Genomic DNA, 19,052 nt, shown 5'->3' with positions numbered 1-19,052 from the left:
CAGAAAGATCCGTCGATATAAACTGACCTGCCTCACAGCCGGCAGCCCCACGTGTCTGAGCCACGGCCTTCCTCCACCAAGGGTCTCCCCCCACATCGGGGTCTCCTCAAATCCCCACGCAGGCTCTCACCTTCCTCCCAAACCTCACCTTAAATACCTTCTCCTGCCACACAAATTCCGAGTCTACCCACACGCACTACAAGATACACCCACACAAACTCAGAAATCAGACTCAAAACACAGCACAAACCTCTCAAAGTTCACACACTTTAATGGAGCAATATATCACTATTATAAATGATAATTATAAAGAATATGTAGAAACATAAAAATGTGTTTAGGACAATGTTAAGAGAAAAAGTACAGTGGGTACACATTAGGAAGACAATGATATAAAAATGTGTTTTCACATGTGGGCGGGGTCTAGATGTGACAGATAGCTATGTTGGGGTGGTGGAGACATCGACCTCTTTTATTTAAATGTCCTTTAACGAAAGTTTTATCACAGCCTGTCAGATACACCCGGCCTTCCTGGCAGCCCATCACCCAGCTCTGCCCCCTCTCCCCTCCCACCTGAGTCACTCTCCCCACCTTGCTTCCCACGGCCGCATGGGTCCCTCTGCCAGATCCTTCCCCAACTCCTCACCGCCCAACTGGTCTCCCCTCAGATCCAGGGTGACTGTCACCTCCTTAGACAGGTCTCCCTGATCACCCCGTCCACAGCCTCCTTGTAGTCTCTCATCAAGCCTGTCCTTGCTCTGCGCTGCACTTACCACAACTGGCGCTTCTACTGTTATCTGGGAAATTATAAACTTGATTATAGGCTCCATGAAATAAAACAGTGTCGCCACACCACTGAACCCCAGCCCCAGAGGAGCCAGCACACACGACCTCCTAAAATATTTACCAAATTAACAAACGGAGGCTTTTCACAGCCGTCATTCAAACAGCACTCTCCCCCCAACACACACACACACACACACACACACACACACAACACAGTCCTTCCACTCCTGCAGCTTGTTTAGGATCGTCACTCTTTCCCGCCATCCAAGGTAGAAGTTTCAGCATCATCCGTGGTGTCTCACTCGTGTCCCCTATACTGAGACCTAGCGACCGGTGTCAGAAAGGTTTCCTTAACTAACACCCGTGACCCTTATGATTGTTCAATGTCTGTCTTCCCTGTTAGACCATTAGTCACGAGATCATGAGAGCAGGGACCACATCTGACCCAAAAAATAATGAATGTGGAGTTTAATTGAATTGAGTGTTGTAGTTTGGTGATCATTTATAGCAGCATGAAAGCTTTGCTGCTCCAGAATATAGAGCCTAAAGAAAAAGCTTATATTGCTTGGTTCGTAATGTGCTTTCTCTATCGCGGACACAAAAATCTAATCTCAGAAAGTGTCTCAGAAATTCACTCTTACCTAATGAACATTTTCAGGCTCACCGCCGCACCTAATGTGATGACAGATACAGCAACAGGCAACAGAAAAACAAGTGGTGTCAGGAACACTGACCGCACGTCGGCTGTCAAATGGTTGCTCCATCTCAAAAACTGTTTCACTGGCAGCCTTTTAAAATGTAAGAGCTGGAAACCATTATGCTCTCCCGGCTCCTGTGAGCAGACAGGCAGTGTTTAACACCTCCTATTTATAGTGCAGCCGGGCCCGGGCAAGTCCTCGGATGCTGGCAAATGAAAGTTGCGACGGTTGCCCAGCTTCGGAGTTCAGTAAGCAAAGATTTGCTGCTGCTGCCACCTATAGCAGGAAACGGGAACCTAGGGACTAGAAAACCTGCACTATTGAGTTGGTCCTGCTGGCCCTGCTGGATCGTTTTCTGAGTTCACCGTAGTTGTCTAATATTTGTAGGCATGTTGGGCACCAAATTAAGGACATTCATCTTTAAAACATATAAGCCGATGCTTGTTGATATGATAAATAGGTAAGTTCCTACACAATTTTGGCCCCCAAATCAGCATTTAATACGTGCTTGTTGTATGAACGGCTGACACAAACCAGATGAAAGTGATAAGGGCATCGTCACCAACTCCTAAAGCCCCTTTCCCTCCGGCCTCGCGCCCCGCACGACAACGAGACCTCGCAGCCATCTTCACCCTGCGGCTGACACAGGTGTTCAGGAAAGAGAAGCGTCTCACCTGGCCTTGGTGTTGGTCGATTTGCTGGTGTTGACTGGGGCGACATTTGTTTTGGCGATATTTCGCTTCATTTCCTTCAAGATAAACTATATCTGAATTTGTGAATTCTGAAAAATAAGAGAGCAATGGGGTTAGCACAGATTGGCAGACAGATTTTCTTCTTTAGTTTATCAAGCCACAAGAACGGAGCTTTCGGGTCTGCAAAATAAAGTGATTTTGCGAGTTACGGGAGAATTGTGTTGAAAACCTCAGGCACAGCCTCTACAGAAATTTCACGCTAAATTTTAGGTTTCAGGTGGAGATATTTTATGTCAACACTATATGAGCGCCACTCCTCCCCCCACATCTTGATTACACAAATACCCCCGCCACTCAGCCGGGATAATCATTGTAAAATACTGATCTGCTCATGTTACCTCCTTGCTTTAAAAACTCTAATTGCAGGGACCAGCCCCGTGGCTGAGTGGTTAAGTTCGTGCGCTCCGCTTCGGCGGCCCAGGGTTTCGCCGGTTTGGATCCTGGGCGTGGACACGGCACCGCTCACCAAGCCACGCTAAGGTGGCGTCCCATATAGCACACCCAGAAGGACCTACAACTAGAATATATAACTATGCACTTGGGGGGGACTTTGGGGAGAAGAAGAAAAAAAGAAGATTGGCAACAGATGTTAGCTCAGGGCCAATCTTTAAAAAAAATAATAAAAAATTTTTAAAAATTTAAAAACTCTAATTGCTTCCTATTGCCCTTAGAACAAAGACCAGAGTCCTCAAAGGTGTCATGAGGATGTGTGGGATGGGCCCGGGCCTGCTTCTCCAGCTGTCTCCCTCTCCCGGGTCCTCCATGCCTCGGCCACACTGGCCCTCGGGCTATACCACATGGAAGCTTTTGGTCCATATGCTGTAGCCCTCAGCCTATACCACCCCTGTCCAGCCCAGTGAACCAGTCCTTGTTCCAAAGGTCCACAGTTCTCTGCCTTGAGTGTCCATCAGATGCCCGAGGGCCTGTTAGAAACACACTCTGGGGCCCCAGCTCTGGATCCTGAGGCTAGATCTAGACTCTGGTTAGGGGCTGGGGCCCAAGAATTTGCCTCACTGACAAGTTCCCAGGCGATGCTGGCGCTGAGAACCGCTGCCACAGATCTCAGTTCACACGTCACTTCCTTGACACCCACACTAGGCCACAAAGACCTCTGTTGTCCTTCACAGCCCTTAGCCCTGTTTGTGACGATGTAGCTATTCGTGTGAGTATTCAGTTAATGCTTGATTCCCGCTAGACTTTAAATTCCATAAAAGCCAGAGCCAGGGCCGGCCCCGGGGTGTAGTGGTTGGGTTCGCACACTGTGCTTCAGCGGCCCACGGTTCGCGGGTTTGGATCCCAAGCGCAGATCTAGCACTGCTTGTTGGGCCACGCTGTGGCGGCATCCCACATAAAATGGAGGAAGACTGGCACAGATGTTGGCTCAGGGCCAATCTTCCTCACAAAAAACAAACAAACAAAAAACCTAGAGCCAGGTTAATGTGCGTCATCACTACAGCCCCAGATCCTAGGCCAGGGGCTAGTGTTCAGAGGCATTGGAACTTACTGAGGGAATGGACGGATTTGCTTCCACTCCTGAACCTCGGTCAGTGAGGGCAGAAATGTCTGCCTCTGGCCTCCAGCCCTCTTTCTAAGCAGTCAGCAAGCACTGTCAATTTTACTTGGAGAACGCCTTTTAAATCTCTTCCCTGCCCCTCTCCATCCCTAATGTCACTGCCCCTGTTCATCCTCACTCATCTGGATTACAGAAACAGCCCCTTAAATCGCTTCCAGGTCTGCAACTTCTGCCTCTAATCCATCCTCCTCTGTGGCCAGGATTTACACCTTTCTAAAGCGTAGATATAGTTCTGTTATTCCCTGGCTTAAGAATGTTCAATGCAAAACTATACGTGTGTTAAAACTTCATAGGACTCTGCATCAAGATAAAAAATGAGTGCGTGTCAAAGCTGGTGAGTAGGGTCTGCAGCTGAGTTACCAGCACTGTATCATTGATAAATGCATTATGGTTATTCTGTAAAACGTTATCACTGGCGGGGAAGCTGGGGGCGCACAGGAACTCTCTCTACTGATTCTGCAAATATTTTGTGAATCTGAAATTATTATTTTTTTAAAGTTAAAAAAAAAATGCAGTACTTCTCCAGGGCAGAGACTGAAGCCACACTCCCGACACGGAGTATAAGATCACTCACATCATTAATAACCCGGCCCCGGGCGATGCTTCCAGAGCCCACAGTCCCACGCACGCTGCACTCTCACACAGGATGCTGAATACACGATGTAGTTCCTAACCTCTGAGTTTGGGTTCCTGCTTTTGCTAGAATTTCCTTCCTCCTTTTCCACCTGGCACACTTCAATCCATCTTTCAAGGCTGAGGGAATAGCCCCTCCTCCATGAGGCCTGCCCGTCCTCCTTAAACAAAACCCATCATGCCTTGACAGAGAACTTGGTCTGAAGCTTTGTTTGGCCAGTTGTTTTGTTTAATAAAGAAAAGGACAAAAAGGTCAAAGGTACCAGTAATTCCATTACTTTGCTGGGGGGCAGAGGGGGACACAAGGTATAAAGTAAAAGTGTGAATACCTCCCAGTCCATCCCTCTAGTCCTGTCTCGATTTTCACTTTGATTCTCTGCTTCCAGACTTTTCTCTTGGCTGTTTATCTGTGGCCCCGGCTAGTCAGTGAGCCCTCACAGTGGAGAGGATGGGCTGCGCGCATCTTTCTACGCTCAGCCCTACCTCTCGGCTGGCCCAGGAAGCACTCCATTGATCCTTGCTCTTGATGGCGCAGCTATCAACACCCAATACTGCGAGGGCAAGAAGAGTGGGTTGATCTTAACCCTTGATTTTGAAAGCTAAACACCATTCTGAGTGCGAGCAAGGCACCGTGATGAGTTCTCAGGTCACCCCCGGCTTTCCATGGTCCTCACTGTAGGTGTTCTAAATACAAAGAATTCTAGGATATTAAGGAACACAATCACCTCAGAACTTGGTAAGGGAGAAATCAGAAAGATTTCTAAAACCAATGCCCCCCAAACAAACACCGAGTCACAGACCATCAAACACACTGCTTGACCACGGGCACAAACACAACTAGGAGGCTATTTCACTGATATATTTGTTTATTTGCCAGATAAGTATTGATGTCCAGTTTTTAACAGATGCTATTTATATCAGAATCATAACAAAAGTGCCATCCATCTGCCTTGGCATCCAGAGAAAACATAACTCAACACAAGAGTAACAAACGTGCGCAGCCAAACAGAAACAGCATCAGAAGCAAAAACTGTTGGAACTGGTATCGTGGGGGGAAAATTATCACTTGACTAAATTGGAAAAAGTTGCAAGCAACACAAAAGATTTCAGCAGTTAAATCCAAATGCTTGAGAAAAATATTCTCCTTGTCTATTCTGACATCAAATGGACGTTTTGTTACATTTTAGAACACATATACCACAAAGTTCCCCTTTTAGCCTTCCATACACTCAGTCATTTACCGAGAAGCTCCACTTTTGAGCAGTGGAAAAAGTAAAGGGTATGAAGTCAAGAAGACATGGGTCAATTGGCTCCACTATCTACTGTGCAAACTTGCAAGTTAATTAACCTCCTCCTGACCCTGTTTCCTCATTTGCAAAATGGAAATAATATTTCTCTTTAAGCAAGTATTCTTTTTTTTTTTGCTGAGGAAGATTTGCCCTGAGCTAAAATCTATGCCAATTCTCCTCTATTTTTTTGTTTGTCAGACATCCACACAGCGAGGCTGGTGAGCAGAGTAGGTCTGCGCAAAGGATCCAAACCCACAAACCCAGGCTGCGGAGGCGGAGCGCACTGAACTTTAACCACTCGGCCACAGGGCCGGCCCCTTCTTTAAGCAAGTATCCTTAACCTGAAGCAAGTATCCTTAACCTGGAAACTAGGGACGAGGTCCATGTGTGTGCTTTTGTAGATCTTCAAACTCTCTGAGATTAGACGTAAAAGTGTATGTGAGATGATTTTTCTAGAGAGAGGATACATTGCTTTCACCAGCTTCTCAAGGGGCAAGTGACCCAAAACAGTGAAGTCTCGAGCTCTAAAGGCTGGGGAAGGATTCCAGATAACGAACCTAAAAAGCCTGACGCACAGCAGGCTGTGTTCACTGTTTGCTAGCTGTTATTAAGTCCTGGGAATGTACAGAAAGAGAAAGCAGACAGAGCCCAGGGCAGAAGGCAGGTGGGGAGTCACAGCGTAAGGTGTTGAGTGTCATCTCAGGGTTTTATAGGATAACAAAGGAGGGCACAGTCCAGAAAAACCCCAAGAGGAGAAAGTCCCAAGGCAGCAGGCCTATCACATATCAGGACAGTGACATGACCACCACTGCAGTGTCCTCGATGCTTAGACAGGGTCTAACATATGGTAGGTGCTCAGTGAATAACTGTTAAGTAAATAAGCAAATAAAAAATGACTGGAACCAACCCAGGGGACGGGATCATACCATTTACAAACTCCCAGGGGAAAAACAAAACTCAGAAGATATTACTGAAAACTGTTACTATTCAGAAGTCTTTCAATTCAAACATTCCATACAAATGCAATAGTCCACATTCTCTCCCTAAATTGTGAGGCGACTGAGCCTAGAACTCTGTCATTTGGCAGTCACCGAGCCCCGCCCAGGCTCCGCGATGAAGACCTAGGTGTTGGAAAAGCCTTAGCTTCCCAGAGGAATTAAAATGCCTTATTTGCCTGGACACAATGAATTTATTTTTTTTCTTTTTTAATTTTCTTTTTCCTTGAGTTCAAGAAGCTCAGAGCTAAACGTGCAGCCCAACTGTATTATAAACACTATGGACGATCTGAGTATCCTATTCCCTCCGAATGTTACCTTCCCATTCTAACTGTATTTCTCAGGACCCTTATTTCTATTTCACCCTATTGTAGGTATTCTTGCAAGTCACCTCAAAGCCCTGGCGGGACTCACAGAGTACATACCTATTAGAGGGTGCCAGACACTGGGCGCGAACACAGCTTCTATCATCAGGCAGCCCTGAAGCAGATGCCACCCTCTACCACTTATCTGCTCTGTGGTCCCTTAACTTCCCACATCCCTGTTCCCTCATGTATAAAATGGGAATAGTAACTGTGCTTCTTCATAAGCAGACAGTGAGGCCTAAATAAAAAATGGATGTGAGGCCCCAAACCATGCCTGGAAGACAGTAGCCGCTCAAGAGGCCCCGGCCAGGAGCAGCAGTAGCAGCATGAGCAGCAGCAGAAGTGGTAAGACGGCAGACAAACACATGGAGAGAAAGAACAACGGCACCTGGCACAAAGTAAACACAACAAAACAGCAGGGAATGGTCAAAACCAAGAGAAAAAGAAGTGGCACACGAAGCTCTTTAGTCCCAGAAGTGTCCCCTCTTCATATGTGCTCTCTAGGCACAGAGCTTTCTCAGACCTACCCCCTCCCTTTACGCCTCCTCTTCCCAATGGTGTGGATATCCTGGAGAGCACTGTGTCGAAAGCGAATTTGTGCTTAAATATTACAAGAATCCAATCTATGTGATTGTGCAAGCCTAGATTTGGGGTATTTTTAGACAAATATACTTTACAAAAAAGTGAGCTCACTTGTGGTATTTAAAGGAAGAAAGTGCTCGTTAGCTCCTTGTCTCACTCGCAATTTCTCACCTCTATTATACAGCTTATTTTTCAATCCTGGCAGGGGAACAAGTCATCCAAGAAAGCTTCGGTGATTTTCATCATCTACCAACCCCAAACATCCCCTCTCGATACGCACCTGTAAAGAAGCCTTCTTACAGCAATGGTCTTGTTAACAGCCAGTGGCCTCCCGGTAGATTCCTGCTCTGGGTGGGCACCAGACTACTGAGCATCCTCCTGGAGCTGGTCCAGTCTCCACGTGCCGGTCAGCTGTAGGAGGCACAGCACGGGTGCCATCCAGCTCTCCGCATGGGGAAGAGGTTGATGGCTGGGAAAGGGCACGAAAAAGGCAGGCAAAATTGGGAGAGCACATTTAAAGTCTCAGGTAAGCATTTTGTGACAAATATCTGTGAGTGCCCACCATGAGCCAAACGCTAAGCTGAAGGTGGAGGGCAAGGGAAAGCACAGGTAACTAAAATGAAACCCTTGCCTTCAAGAAGCCTGTGATAAGGCTGAGTGAGTGGGAGGCAAACATGTTCACAGATCATCAAAGGACCCAGGCCTGATTCACTTCCAAATGCCCAGAATTAGCCAAGTGAATGTCCATTGAATTGAAAACAATGGATAAAAGAGATGACATAACGGCAGTATGTGAAAGTCCACTTTTTTTTCTACAGCATTTCCATAAATTCACCCATTTAGGGGCACAGACAACTTAGAAAACATTATTCATTACTCTTGTTGAAAGTGAAGTAAGGATCCTCTTAACAGGGCCAAGGCACCCCGAAAGGCGAAGATTTCCAGGACAGAAGGAAAAGGAAGGCTAGTAGTGATTTAGGCAAGGGTCTCAAAAAAGCTCTGCCAACCAAACATTTCGCAAAGTGCTTCCAAAACGAAATTTCTGAGGGAGGCAGGGATAACCGTGCGCGGTCTGAGGGAGAGCAGTGTTCTAGAAAGACCAGAGGTTTGGACATGAGACAGAAGTGCTTAGTTCGAATTCTGGCTCTGCAACTCCCTCGTCGTGTGATGTTGGAGAATCCCCTTCACTCCACGGGGTTCAAGTCCTCACCTACAAGGTGGAGCTAATAATGGTAGTCAAAAGATTGCTGTGGGGACCAATCAAAGAAGGGACGTGAAAAGTTTTGTAAATCGGAGCGACTGAAGGCACTGCCACACAACGTGTCCCATGTGACCCTCCCAGATCCAGGGAGGGAGATGCCACCACTGTCCACGTTGTTTATAATCGGTCTTCCCAAATACCACGTAAGCCCGATAGGACTAGTACCGGACTCTGCACCGCGGTGGCCCGGGGCCGACAAGGGGCTCCACGCACTCGTGCCGCACGAGGGAGTGAGTCCCAGCCCCACGCACGGCTGGGCAGGGGAGGCTCCGAGTCCGGGGGTGGACAGCAGCCGTCTCGGGGCTGTAGGACCCTCAGCGGTGCCCGCCCGCCTGGGTCCTCCTCCGCCCGTGGGCTCGCGCGTGGGGTCCGGGCGCCGAGGCCGCGCCGCCTTACCTGGGCCCCTACTCCATTCTCCGCCTCGAGGGGCCACACCTGCGCGCGGACCCCAGCCCGGCCGGCCGCAGAGGCCCAGCCCACCCGGCGTCTCTAGGACGCTGTTGCCCGAGCGACGAGGACACTCGCTGATTGGAGAATGAGTCTCCGCACCCAGCAAGAAGCGGAGCTCCTATTGGCCAAATAGACTACCGAATGAGGAGGGTGAAGGGGCGTGACCAGATCCGGCCGGTGGCTCAGCCGCCGCAGAAGGGACTTCCGCCGGAAGTCCTGCCCCTGGGGCACGGGAACCTGCTTGGAGTCGGGGCGACGCCGTCGTGGAAGCGCGTTCTGTTACGCGGCTTTCGGGCGAGCGGGCGGCCAGCCTGGTCCCGCCGAAGCGCTTGGAGCCGCGTGGCCTTGGGGGTCAGTGCCCTCCTGAGCGGCAGACGCCCCCTTGTGCCAAGCACGTACCCCTCGGGGCTGGTGTCGGGATAGGGGGAGCGGATCCAGAGCCCGACCGCGTGCCGCGCGCTGCCAGAGGTTCGCGCTCGCGGCGACGGCGATTGTTGCGCTCACTGACCGGCTCCGGGACCCGAGAGCCTCACGGGGGCGGGGCGGGGCGGGGCGGGGCGGTTCTTACCCACGCTCCCAAGCCCAATGGAAGCGCAGTAGTCGTGTTGGGAGTAATAACACAGGCAGAAGTTGTCGCTGACCCTTGGAGCACTTCCCTTCACCAGGCACCCATCAAAGTACCTTACTCGTCATTTAATCCTCCCATTTTATCTTCCCATTTTACAGGTAGGAAACAGGCACAGAGAGGGTGTTTTGTCCAGTGACACACAGCTAGTGATGGTCGGACCAGAATTAGTACCGAGGCAGGCTAGGTCCCTCTTCCATGCTCTTAATCACCCTGCCATACATTCACTTGTGGGACAGAAGTAGTGACCCAGGAATTCCCTCCACACAATCAGTTACAGTTAGCCAGGACCAGCCTAAGGAGACAGGGCCATCTGCAAGGCCCCTAACCAATCGGCAGGCTAGGAGAATCAGATCGAGGCCACCAAGATGCACATTCCACAGCCTCTGGACTTCCTTGGGCTCATGCGTGTGTCCTAACGCCCAGGAGTCCACTGAAGGTGACCCCAACCCCATTAGCATAGTAAAAATCACACCCAGGGTGGAGAGCTAGTGCCAATGATACATGTGTCGCATGTAGTAGCATGCTAGTGACAGCGCAGCCACCTCTGCATGCCATGACAAGGCCCTCCTCCCCAGCCTTCGCCTAATAAAAGCCCCACAATCCCTCTGCCTAATGAGCCAGTCACCTGCCCCTTTCCTTTCTGCCCCGGCTCCCCTGTGCCTCCCCTGTGCACAAGCTAATCAACTTTTACTTTCTACTCTGGTTTGTTGACTCTCTTGATTTCCATCCTGGGGGACAATAAGAACCCAATGTGCCAGTAACAATAGGGTACCTTGCTGGGTGCTACAGAGATGGGTGTTTCGTGGTCCCTGCTCGGCAAACTGACTATACATCACTGGTTCCTGCTCAGAGGGAGAGTGATTTCCTACCTTCTCTCTCTCCGACCTCCCTCAGCCTTTACCTCCTCATCTGAGTGATGACCTCACCTCAGATCTTACTGAGAAAAAGAATCCAGAGAGTGGGACACACCGTTGTCTCACAACCACCTTGACACCCATCTCCCCTTTCGTTGTTGTTCCAAGAGATGAGGGGTTGCATTTCACAGAAGCCAGTGCCTCCTCTTGTGCCCTAAATCCCATCCCCATCTGCCTTCTCTTGGACTTGCTTGCTTGGGTCAGCAGTTCTCAAAGTGTGGTCTGGGAACCACTGGGTGTCCTGAGACCCTTTCAGAGAGTCCATAATATCAAAACTATTTTCAAAGCCATGCTAAGATGTTACTTGCCTTTTCACTCTTATTTTCTCCTGAGTGTACAGTCAGGCTTTCCAGAAGCTACGTGATGTGTGATATTGCAACAGATTGAATGCGAAAAAGAAGATAGGAGAATCCAGCTGTCTTCTAGAAAGCCAGACATTAAAGAGATTTGCAAAAATATAAAATTGCCTTTTCACTACTTCTTTTTTGTCTTGGAAACCATAATTTTTCATTAAAATGTTAATATGTAATGAGTTTATTATTATTTTGAATGAATTAGTAAACAAATATTTTTAAATGTTATCAGTTTTACTTTCTAATAGGTAAAGATTGTAGTTATAACTCACAAAAACAAAAGCTCTTTGGGATCCTCAATGCTTCTCGAGATTATAATGGATCCTGAGGCCAGAAACTTTGGTCCTGAGACCAAAAGGACTCAGGTTATTGCCTCTTTGTCATAACAGCCAACAGTCTCATTCCCTCCCCACCCACTTCTCTCTCACTCTCACTCTTTCCCTCCCTCCTTCCCTCTGGAAACATGCTCTAGTATCTCACACCTTTAAAAAAGAAAAGATTCTTTTCTAGTTTCCACTGCATTTCCCTGCTTTCCTTTAAGCCACTTCTCAGTAGAGTTGTCCCTACCTGGTGTCTCTCTCTCAGTTACCATTGACTCTTGACTAGTCTTAACAGAGACATGGCTCTATTATTCTCTGGTACTTGGTCACTTTTCATCAATATTTCTATACTTGACTTGACCTGACTTGACCTCTCAATAGCATTCAACCCAGTTGATCACTCCTTCCGACCTGAGACTCACTCTTACCGACTCCTGTAATACCATACGGTCCCGGGTTTATCCTAAATCACCAACTACTCAATTCTCAGGCCCCACTGGTGACTTTCCCCCTCTGTATGGCCTTTGGACGTTAGGGTCCCTCTGACTCTCACATAAACCGTGCTCTTACACTTAACACCCAACCTTGACTCATCCACTGGTATGTATCAGAGACCATTCAGACTTTAGCCATCCACATAGCCCTTGATCCGCCAACCTCCCTCCCTCTGACCCATGTCAATAAACAGCACCACTCAAACTAGGAATCATTGTTATCCCTTAGTGGTCATTGCCTCATCCCCCACATCCGGTCCTCAGCAAGTCCTGTTGGTTCCGATGCCAGAATATGTACACTGTAATCTCATTCATCCATTCTCTGCAGCCTCCCCAGCACTCCCCCGCCCTACGAGGAGAAAATGAGGGCAGAGCCTTGATTGTGGTTTCCGAGGGAAAGGCAAGGCAGCGTCAGCAGGCTCAGCATTGGCTAGTCTGAGTAATGTCAGCAAATCCTTTACAATCCGTAGGAACTGGCTCGCCCTACAGATCAGGAGGGTCAGTGGCTCCAGGCTAGCAGGGTTCCAAGATGTCAAAGCACCAGGAAATACAGAAAATAAGAAGCATGGAAAACCCATGTTGTTTATCCATTCACCTGTTCATGGACACTTGGATTGTTCCGACCTTTTAGCTACTATCAATAATGCTGCTACAAATGTTGGCATACAAGTATCTGAGTCCCTCTTTTCAATTCTTTTGGGTGTGTATCTAGGAGCGGAAGTGCTGGGTCATGTGGTAATTCCAAGTTTAACTCTTCGAGGAATCTCTAAACTGTCTTCCACAGTGACTGCAGTATTTACATTCCCAAGAGTTCTAATTTCTCCACATCCTCATCAACATTTGCTATTTTCTGCTTTGCGGTGTATTATTATTTTAGCCATCCTAGCAGTGTGAAATGGTTATCTTGTGTTTTTGATTTGCATTTCCCTAATGACTAACGCTAGTGAGCTGCTTCTTGTGCTTATTGGCCATTTGTATATCTTCTTTAAAAAGTGTCTATTCAAGTCCTTTGCCCACTTTTTTAAATAGCTTATTGTCTTTTTGTTGAGTTGTGGGAGTTCTTTATATATTCTGGATATTAAACTCTTGTCAGCTATTTGTTTTGCAAATATTTTCTCCCAGTCTGTGGGGTTTTTGTTCATTCTCAATAGTGTCTTTTGATGTGCAAAATTCTATAATTGTAACAAAGCGTATTAATTTTTTAAATTCCTTTTCTAATTGTGTGTTGCTCTTATATAGGAACAGAATTGATCTTGTATATTGACTTTATATCCAGTGATTATCATTTACTAATTCTAATTTAGAATAAGCTTCTTTTGCACTTTCAACTTACACAATCTTGTGATCAGCAAATAATGAGTTTTATTTCTTCTCTTCTGATCCTTATACTTTAGACTTTTTCTTGACCTATTGCACTGACCAGGGTCTCCAGCATAGTGCTGAACACTGGTGGTGACCACAGACATCCTTGTCTGATTTCCAGGCTGTCAATATTTCACTGTGGAATATGCTGTTTGCTTTGGGGGTTTGTTTGTTTGTAGGTATAGCAGATTAAAAAGTTTCCTACTAATCCTAGTTCATTACAAATTTTTATTTGAAACAAGCGTTGAATCTTATCAAACTTTTCTCTGCATTTATTGAAATGATCCTATGGTTTTTCTCCTTTATTCTGTTAAAATGGTGAATTTTTTATGCTGAAACTACTTTGAATTCCTGGGACAACTCTTTATTACTTTTATGTATCACTGGATTAAATGAGCCAGTACTTTGTTTAGGATCTTTGTCTATGTAGTGGGCAGTTTTTTTTATTGGACACTCACCGCCACACTCATTCGTGTACCGCCTGTGGCTGCCTGCACTGCCACGGCAGAGTCGAGGAGTCGCAACAGAGACTGCGTGACCCACAAAACTTAAAATGTTTACATCTGGCCCTTTGCAGAAAAAAAGTTCGCAATCTTTCATCCTTTTCACTGGGGCAGTTGGCCAGTAATTCTCCCGTTTTGTGACGTCCTTGTCAGATTCTAACATTGGTTATCCCGGCCTCCGAGAATAACTTGGGAAGTGCTTCTACCTTTCCAGTTCTCTCAGAGTTTGTGTAATATTTGTGTGTTTTCTCTTCTTTATATTTGGGGAAACTCACTGGTGAAGCTATGTGGTCCCGGAGTTTTCTTTGTGAGACATTTTTAATAATTGATTCAAATTCTATATTAGTTATAAGACTACTCAGATTTCCTGTTTCTTCCTGTGTCTATTTTGGTAAGTTGTGCTTTCCAGAGAATTTGTCTACTTCATCTTAGTTGTCGAGCTTACTGGCATAACATTGTTCATAACGTCCTCTTGGTACAGTGTCTGTTGGACCTAGGGTGACCAACTGCACTGTTTGCTGGGGAATAGAGGGTTTCCTGGTACACGAGTCTTTCAGTGCTATAACCTGACAGTCTGGGCACACTGGGACAGTCGGTCACCCTGGTTGGATTTATAGTGACCTCTCCTCTTTCTTTCCTGTTAGTGATTTATCAATTTCGTGAGCCTTTTCAAAGAAATCTATTATTCATTTTCCTGTCATTGGTTTCTGCTCTTTATTATTTCCTTCCTTCCTTCTTGGAGTTTAATTTGCTATCCTTTTCCTAACATCATGATACAAATATTTAAATCATTAGTTTTCAGCCTTTCGCCTTTCCTAAGACAGGTGTTTAAGGCTATAAACTCCCCTCTAAGCATGGCTGGAGCTGCATCCTCTGACGTGATAGATTTTAATTAGCATCCAATTCAAAATCTTGCTTGAATTTCCATTGCGATGCCTTTTTTGACCCATGGATTGTATGGAACTATATTAATTTCCAAACATTTGGGCATTTTCCAGCAATGTTTTGGTTATTTATTTCTCGCTTAATTCCACTGAGAACATACAAGTAAGATTTCAGTTTGCTGAATTTGTTGGGACTGGCTTGATGGCTCACGACAGGGTCAGTTTGGTAAACGCGCTGTGTGCACTTGAATATAAGGTGTATTTTGAAGTTGTTTAGTGAAGTTCAGTTTTTAAATTAGGTCAAGTTTGTTGATTGTGTTGTTGAAATTTTGCATTTCTCTGCTAATTGTTTTGTTGTCACTGTTTGTTCTTTCAGTTTCCACAAAAGATGACACTATCAATTGTATTAAATTATGTGTGAGTCTGCTGGCAAAAAATTAATTCAGTTTTTCTTTATCTGAAAATGTGTTTATTCACCTTCATTTTTAAAGGATAATTTTCCTGAGTACAGAACTCTAGGTTTGCAGTTTTTTCTGTTTTTTCGAGGAAGATTAGCTCTGAGCTAACATTTTCTGCCAATCCTCCTCATTTTGCTGAGGAAGATTGGCCCCGAGCTAACATCCGTGTCCATCTTCCTCTACTTTATAAGTGGGACGCCTGCCACAGCATGGCTTGAAAGCAGTGCCATGTCTGCACCCGGGATCCAGCCGCAAACCCCTGGCCGCCGAAGCAGAACGTGTGCACTTCACCGCTGCACCACCGGGCCGGCCCCAGTTTAGTTATTTCTGTTCAGCATCTTAAAGACTCCCTTTAGTTATATTCTGGCTTCCATCATTTCTGTTGCAAAGTCTTCTGTGCATGTACTTGTTATTCCTTTGAAAGTAATGTGTCTTTCTTTCCTCTGGAAGCTTTAAAGAGGTGCCTAGGTGTGGTTTTCTTTATCTTTATCCTGCTAGGATTTAGTTGCTTATCTTGAATCTGTGGCTTAATGTCTTTCATCAGTTTTGGAAGATTTTCGGCCAGTATCTCTTCACTATTGCTCTGCCACATCTTCTTGTCCTTCTAAGAGCCACAGGTACCTACCTATTCACTAGGACAGTGGTTTTTTAAAAACACATTCTGTGGCTCCTTGTTTGTAATCTCCAGGATTATCTCACGGTATCGTGGTTTTTTGGTTTTTTTTTTTCCTTTTTCTCCCCAAAGCCCCCCGGTACATAGTTGTATATTCTTTGTTGTGGGTCCTTCTAGTTGTGGCATGTGGGACGCTGCCTCAGCGTGGTTTGATGAGCAGTGTCATGTCCGCGCCCAGGATTCGAATCAACGAAACACTGGGCCGCCTGCAGCGGAGCGCGCGAACTTAACCGCTCGGCCACGGGGCCAGCCCCTCACGGTATCGTTTTTTTAAGTACACTTTAGAAGACCTATTTCAAATAACATCTAAGACATCCAACACCAAAAAATGTAATGACAGGGCACTAGGAATTTACTAAATCCGTGTTAAATTTCCCTCACCCTCTTTCTCTCTCTCCAGTTCCATCAGGTGTCCTCTTGTTCAAAACCAGCAGTAGCTGAGACAATCTGTTGTTCAAGATGAAATAAGAGAGAACAAGCTGCTACATGAGAGTCTCGGTAAGGATTTTAGTTTTTAGTAACACTATTCTGAGGGAAAATTTAAGGTGAAAAACTCTAATAGTTGGCTGTGTGAGCAAACATGGTATTCTAGCAGGGATTAGTAAGTGTCTTTTGAACTGACTGAACTTGACAGTGAGGCATAAGTGATGCATGGTTGGGTCAACACAGCCCAAAAACAGGAAACTTGAAATCCTCCCTTATCTCCTTGAACACAAGGATGATTTTCCCATGTGTTTAAATGGCTGATTAGATCAGTCTGTCATGAGGCTTTGTCGTGTAAGTCTTTTCTTTTTTCTTAATGGCATTTTCACTCCAAAGTGTTTTCCCTGCGCCTGGAAATTTTTCACTTCCCTGTGAAGAGTTAACTTGCATTTTTTTTTTTACAAGACCCTAAATTCACCTCACTTGTGTCTTGTCCTATGAGCCCCCAAAGTCTATTAGATTAGGTTTGATCTTTGTTCAACAGACCAGAGTTCTGTGATGTGGCAGTGGCCCCCAAGGAGGGGTTTGTAGGAGGAGACTGTTGTCTTCCTGGACCATCCCTTCCAAAGCACATTGATGGTTCCCCTGGGTCCCCGCAGCGGGTCTGCTCTCAACAGGACTGAGCGTAGGATACTACTCAGCATCATTGACCAGTAACACTTACTGCCCAAGAAATCGTTATGGTCCCTACTACTTGCACCCATTGCAGGAATCTGCTGCTCAAAGCCTTTGATGATAATCTGGAGACGGAAACCACGGGAAGTTGGGGCAAATATTTTTACACTTATGATATCCAACCGACAGCTCATTCCCTCAGGAATCAAGAAGAAACTCGGGGGTGATGGAGAGCTGCGTCCCACCCTCCAGGCTTGGAGGCCTCACAGCTGCATTTCCACCACATTTCCGTACGCCCAGGAGACTGTACCATTTCACAGTAATCGATAATGATGTTATAAATGGAAGTTATGCCTTCATGTGGAGAAATAAACAGCAGGAACTGATTAACCCCCAAGAAGTTAAGTACTGTTTTCCACCTTGTCTATTAATAAAGACAGAAGGAAGAGCAAGCACGTGACACAGACACATAATGCATCCAAACGAGAGCTGAGAATGTCCCTGGGAAATCTGTGAGGAGAGCTTTCTGACTGCTGTCCTTCTGGTGGCCTCCTAAAATGGAGACCAGACTCTCCTGAGCTGTCCTTAGGAGAAAAAAAGATTAAGTGAAAATAAATGAAGTATAAGTAGCTGTTTTGTAAAAGCTATTGCGGTTATTTTTTCCTTGCTAAAATATATGCTTTCTCTTGCAGATATTTACCTTGACAGATGACGCAGCTGCTCATTTTAGCTCAATCAACCAGAAACTAAATTGCACATTTTAAACATTGTCACTGCAAATAACTGATTATCATTTGTAAACGGGGGGCCATTTTCGTCCCTATTTTAGGACTGTACGTGGGGAGAGACTATCTACGGGCTCCCTGTGGCCCTCCACATTTCCATTCCCCGTTAGCGCTATAATACACTATTAAGCTGTTAATTTTCTTTAATAGTTACCGGTTGTCTCCTTTCATGGAAACAGGAATCAAAATCCACTTATCTTGCTCCTGAACAAGATTCCATAGTGTAGAATACTGGTGTTTAGAATTTTAATGAATCCTGCTCTCCAAACACTATACGCAGCAATCTCAGCAGAACGGGCCGCCCTCTGGAACAAAGCAGCAGTCAGAAGACGGCAATTTCATGTTTCACACACCTGGGCCACTCGCAAGCTCCCAACAATCACAAGTAATTCTCTTTGCTAAGAGCCAGGATCTTGCAACAGCTGGTAATTAGTGCTGTTCAGCATTTAATTCGCCTTTAGTTAGGTAACAGGCATTTATTGATTACCTGATAGGAACGGAGCCGTGCTAAGCACGGTAGGGACACGGTGATGAATGGGGCGCACTCTCTACTTACTGTCTACCTGCAGCTGAACATACCTGCTTTGGAGAAGAAACTTGAAAACAGGGACGAAATGTTTTCTCAACAAATGTAAACCAATACGCGATGAGAGGGAGTTACTACTCCTTCAGAATTCCAGGTTCTAATTCCTGGCACACTCATTCTAAGGAGAAAGGCACTTGTGCCACACCTTGTGCCATGGCAAGGATGGGACACAACAGACACTCATTGCCTGGGCTAAGGAAGGTTCTGGCCTTCTCCTCCTCTGAAAAGCCACGAGTGTGGTAGGGACCCAGGACAGAGGTGGCCAGCAGCCACTGACAACCAGTCTGTCTGCCATCCCTGGCAGCCCTCGGAATGTCTTCAGTAAATATGGAAGCCCAGGTACCAATGGGTGGCAGCGTCCATGAGCCAAGATTAATTCGTGACGGCCTCCTGGAAATTGAGTTTTAAGGCCAACCTGAGGGAGGTGGTGCACCTGAATTGGCAGCACTTAGAAACAGCAAGGAAGGCTCTCCAAGAGGGCAAAATGGCCCACCGAAGGTGGGGAAGAGGATGTTAGGCATGGAGGTCAGGGCCTCGGAGTGAGCAGGGTGGCCGGGCCAGAGAGGGCCCATGTGACGAGTCATCAACGATGTGCTCAGACTCTGGGACC

The 19,052-nt window shown here is 46.4% G+C and overlaps 1 protein-coding gene across 2 annotated transcripts in view; it reads right to left on the bottom strand.

The window, feature by feature from the left end:
• Positions 1-9,465, bottom strand: part of EFCAB6 (EF-hand calcium binding domain 6) — a 237,374-nt gene extending 227,909 nt beyond the window's left edge. Inside the window, exons 1-3 of one of the 2 annotated variants that reach the window (XM_014864412.3) lie at positions 9,331-9,465; positions 7,954-8,142; positions 2,159-2,265 (exon numbers count right to left, since the gene is read on the bottom strand). In XM_014864412.3, the coding sequence (XP_014719898.3) occupies positions 2,159-2,229 (71 nt within the window). In that variant the 5' untranslated portion in view covers positions 2,230-2,265; positions 7,954-8,142; positions 9,331-9,465. Of the gene's footprint in view, positions 1-2,158; positions 2,266-7,953; positions 8,143-9,330 lie in introns of those variants that run through there. The other variant, XM_070506757.1, reaches the window with a different exon arrangement.
• Between the last annotated feature and the right edge of the window lie 9,587 nt (positions 9,466-19,052).

Source organism: Equus asinus, chromosome 4 (assembly GCF_041296235.1).
Source record: "Equus asinus isolate D_3611 breed Donkey chromosome 4, EquAss-T2T_v2, whole genome shotgun sequence".
In the NCBI taxonomy this organism is placed as follows: Eukaryota; Metazoa; Chordata; class Mammalia; order Perissodactyla; family Equidae; genus Equus; species Equus asinus.
Note: the sequence above shows the minus strand (reverse complement) of the source record. Positions and strands in the feature narration are given on the sequence as shown.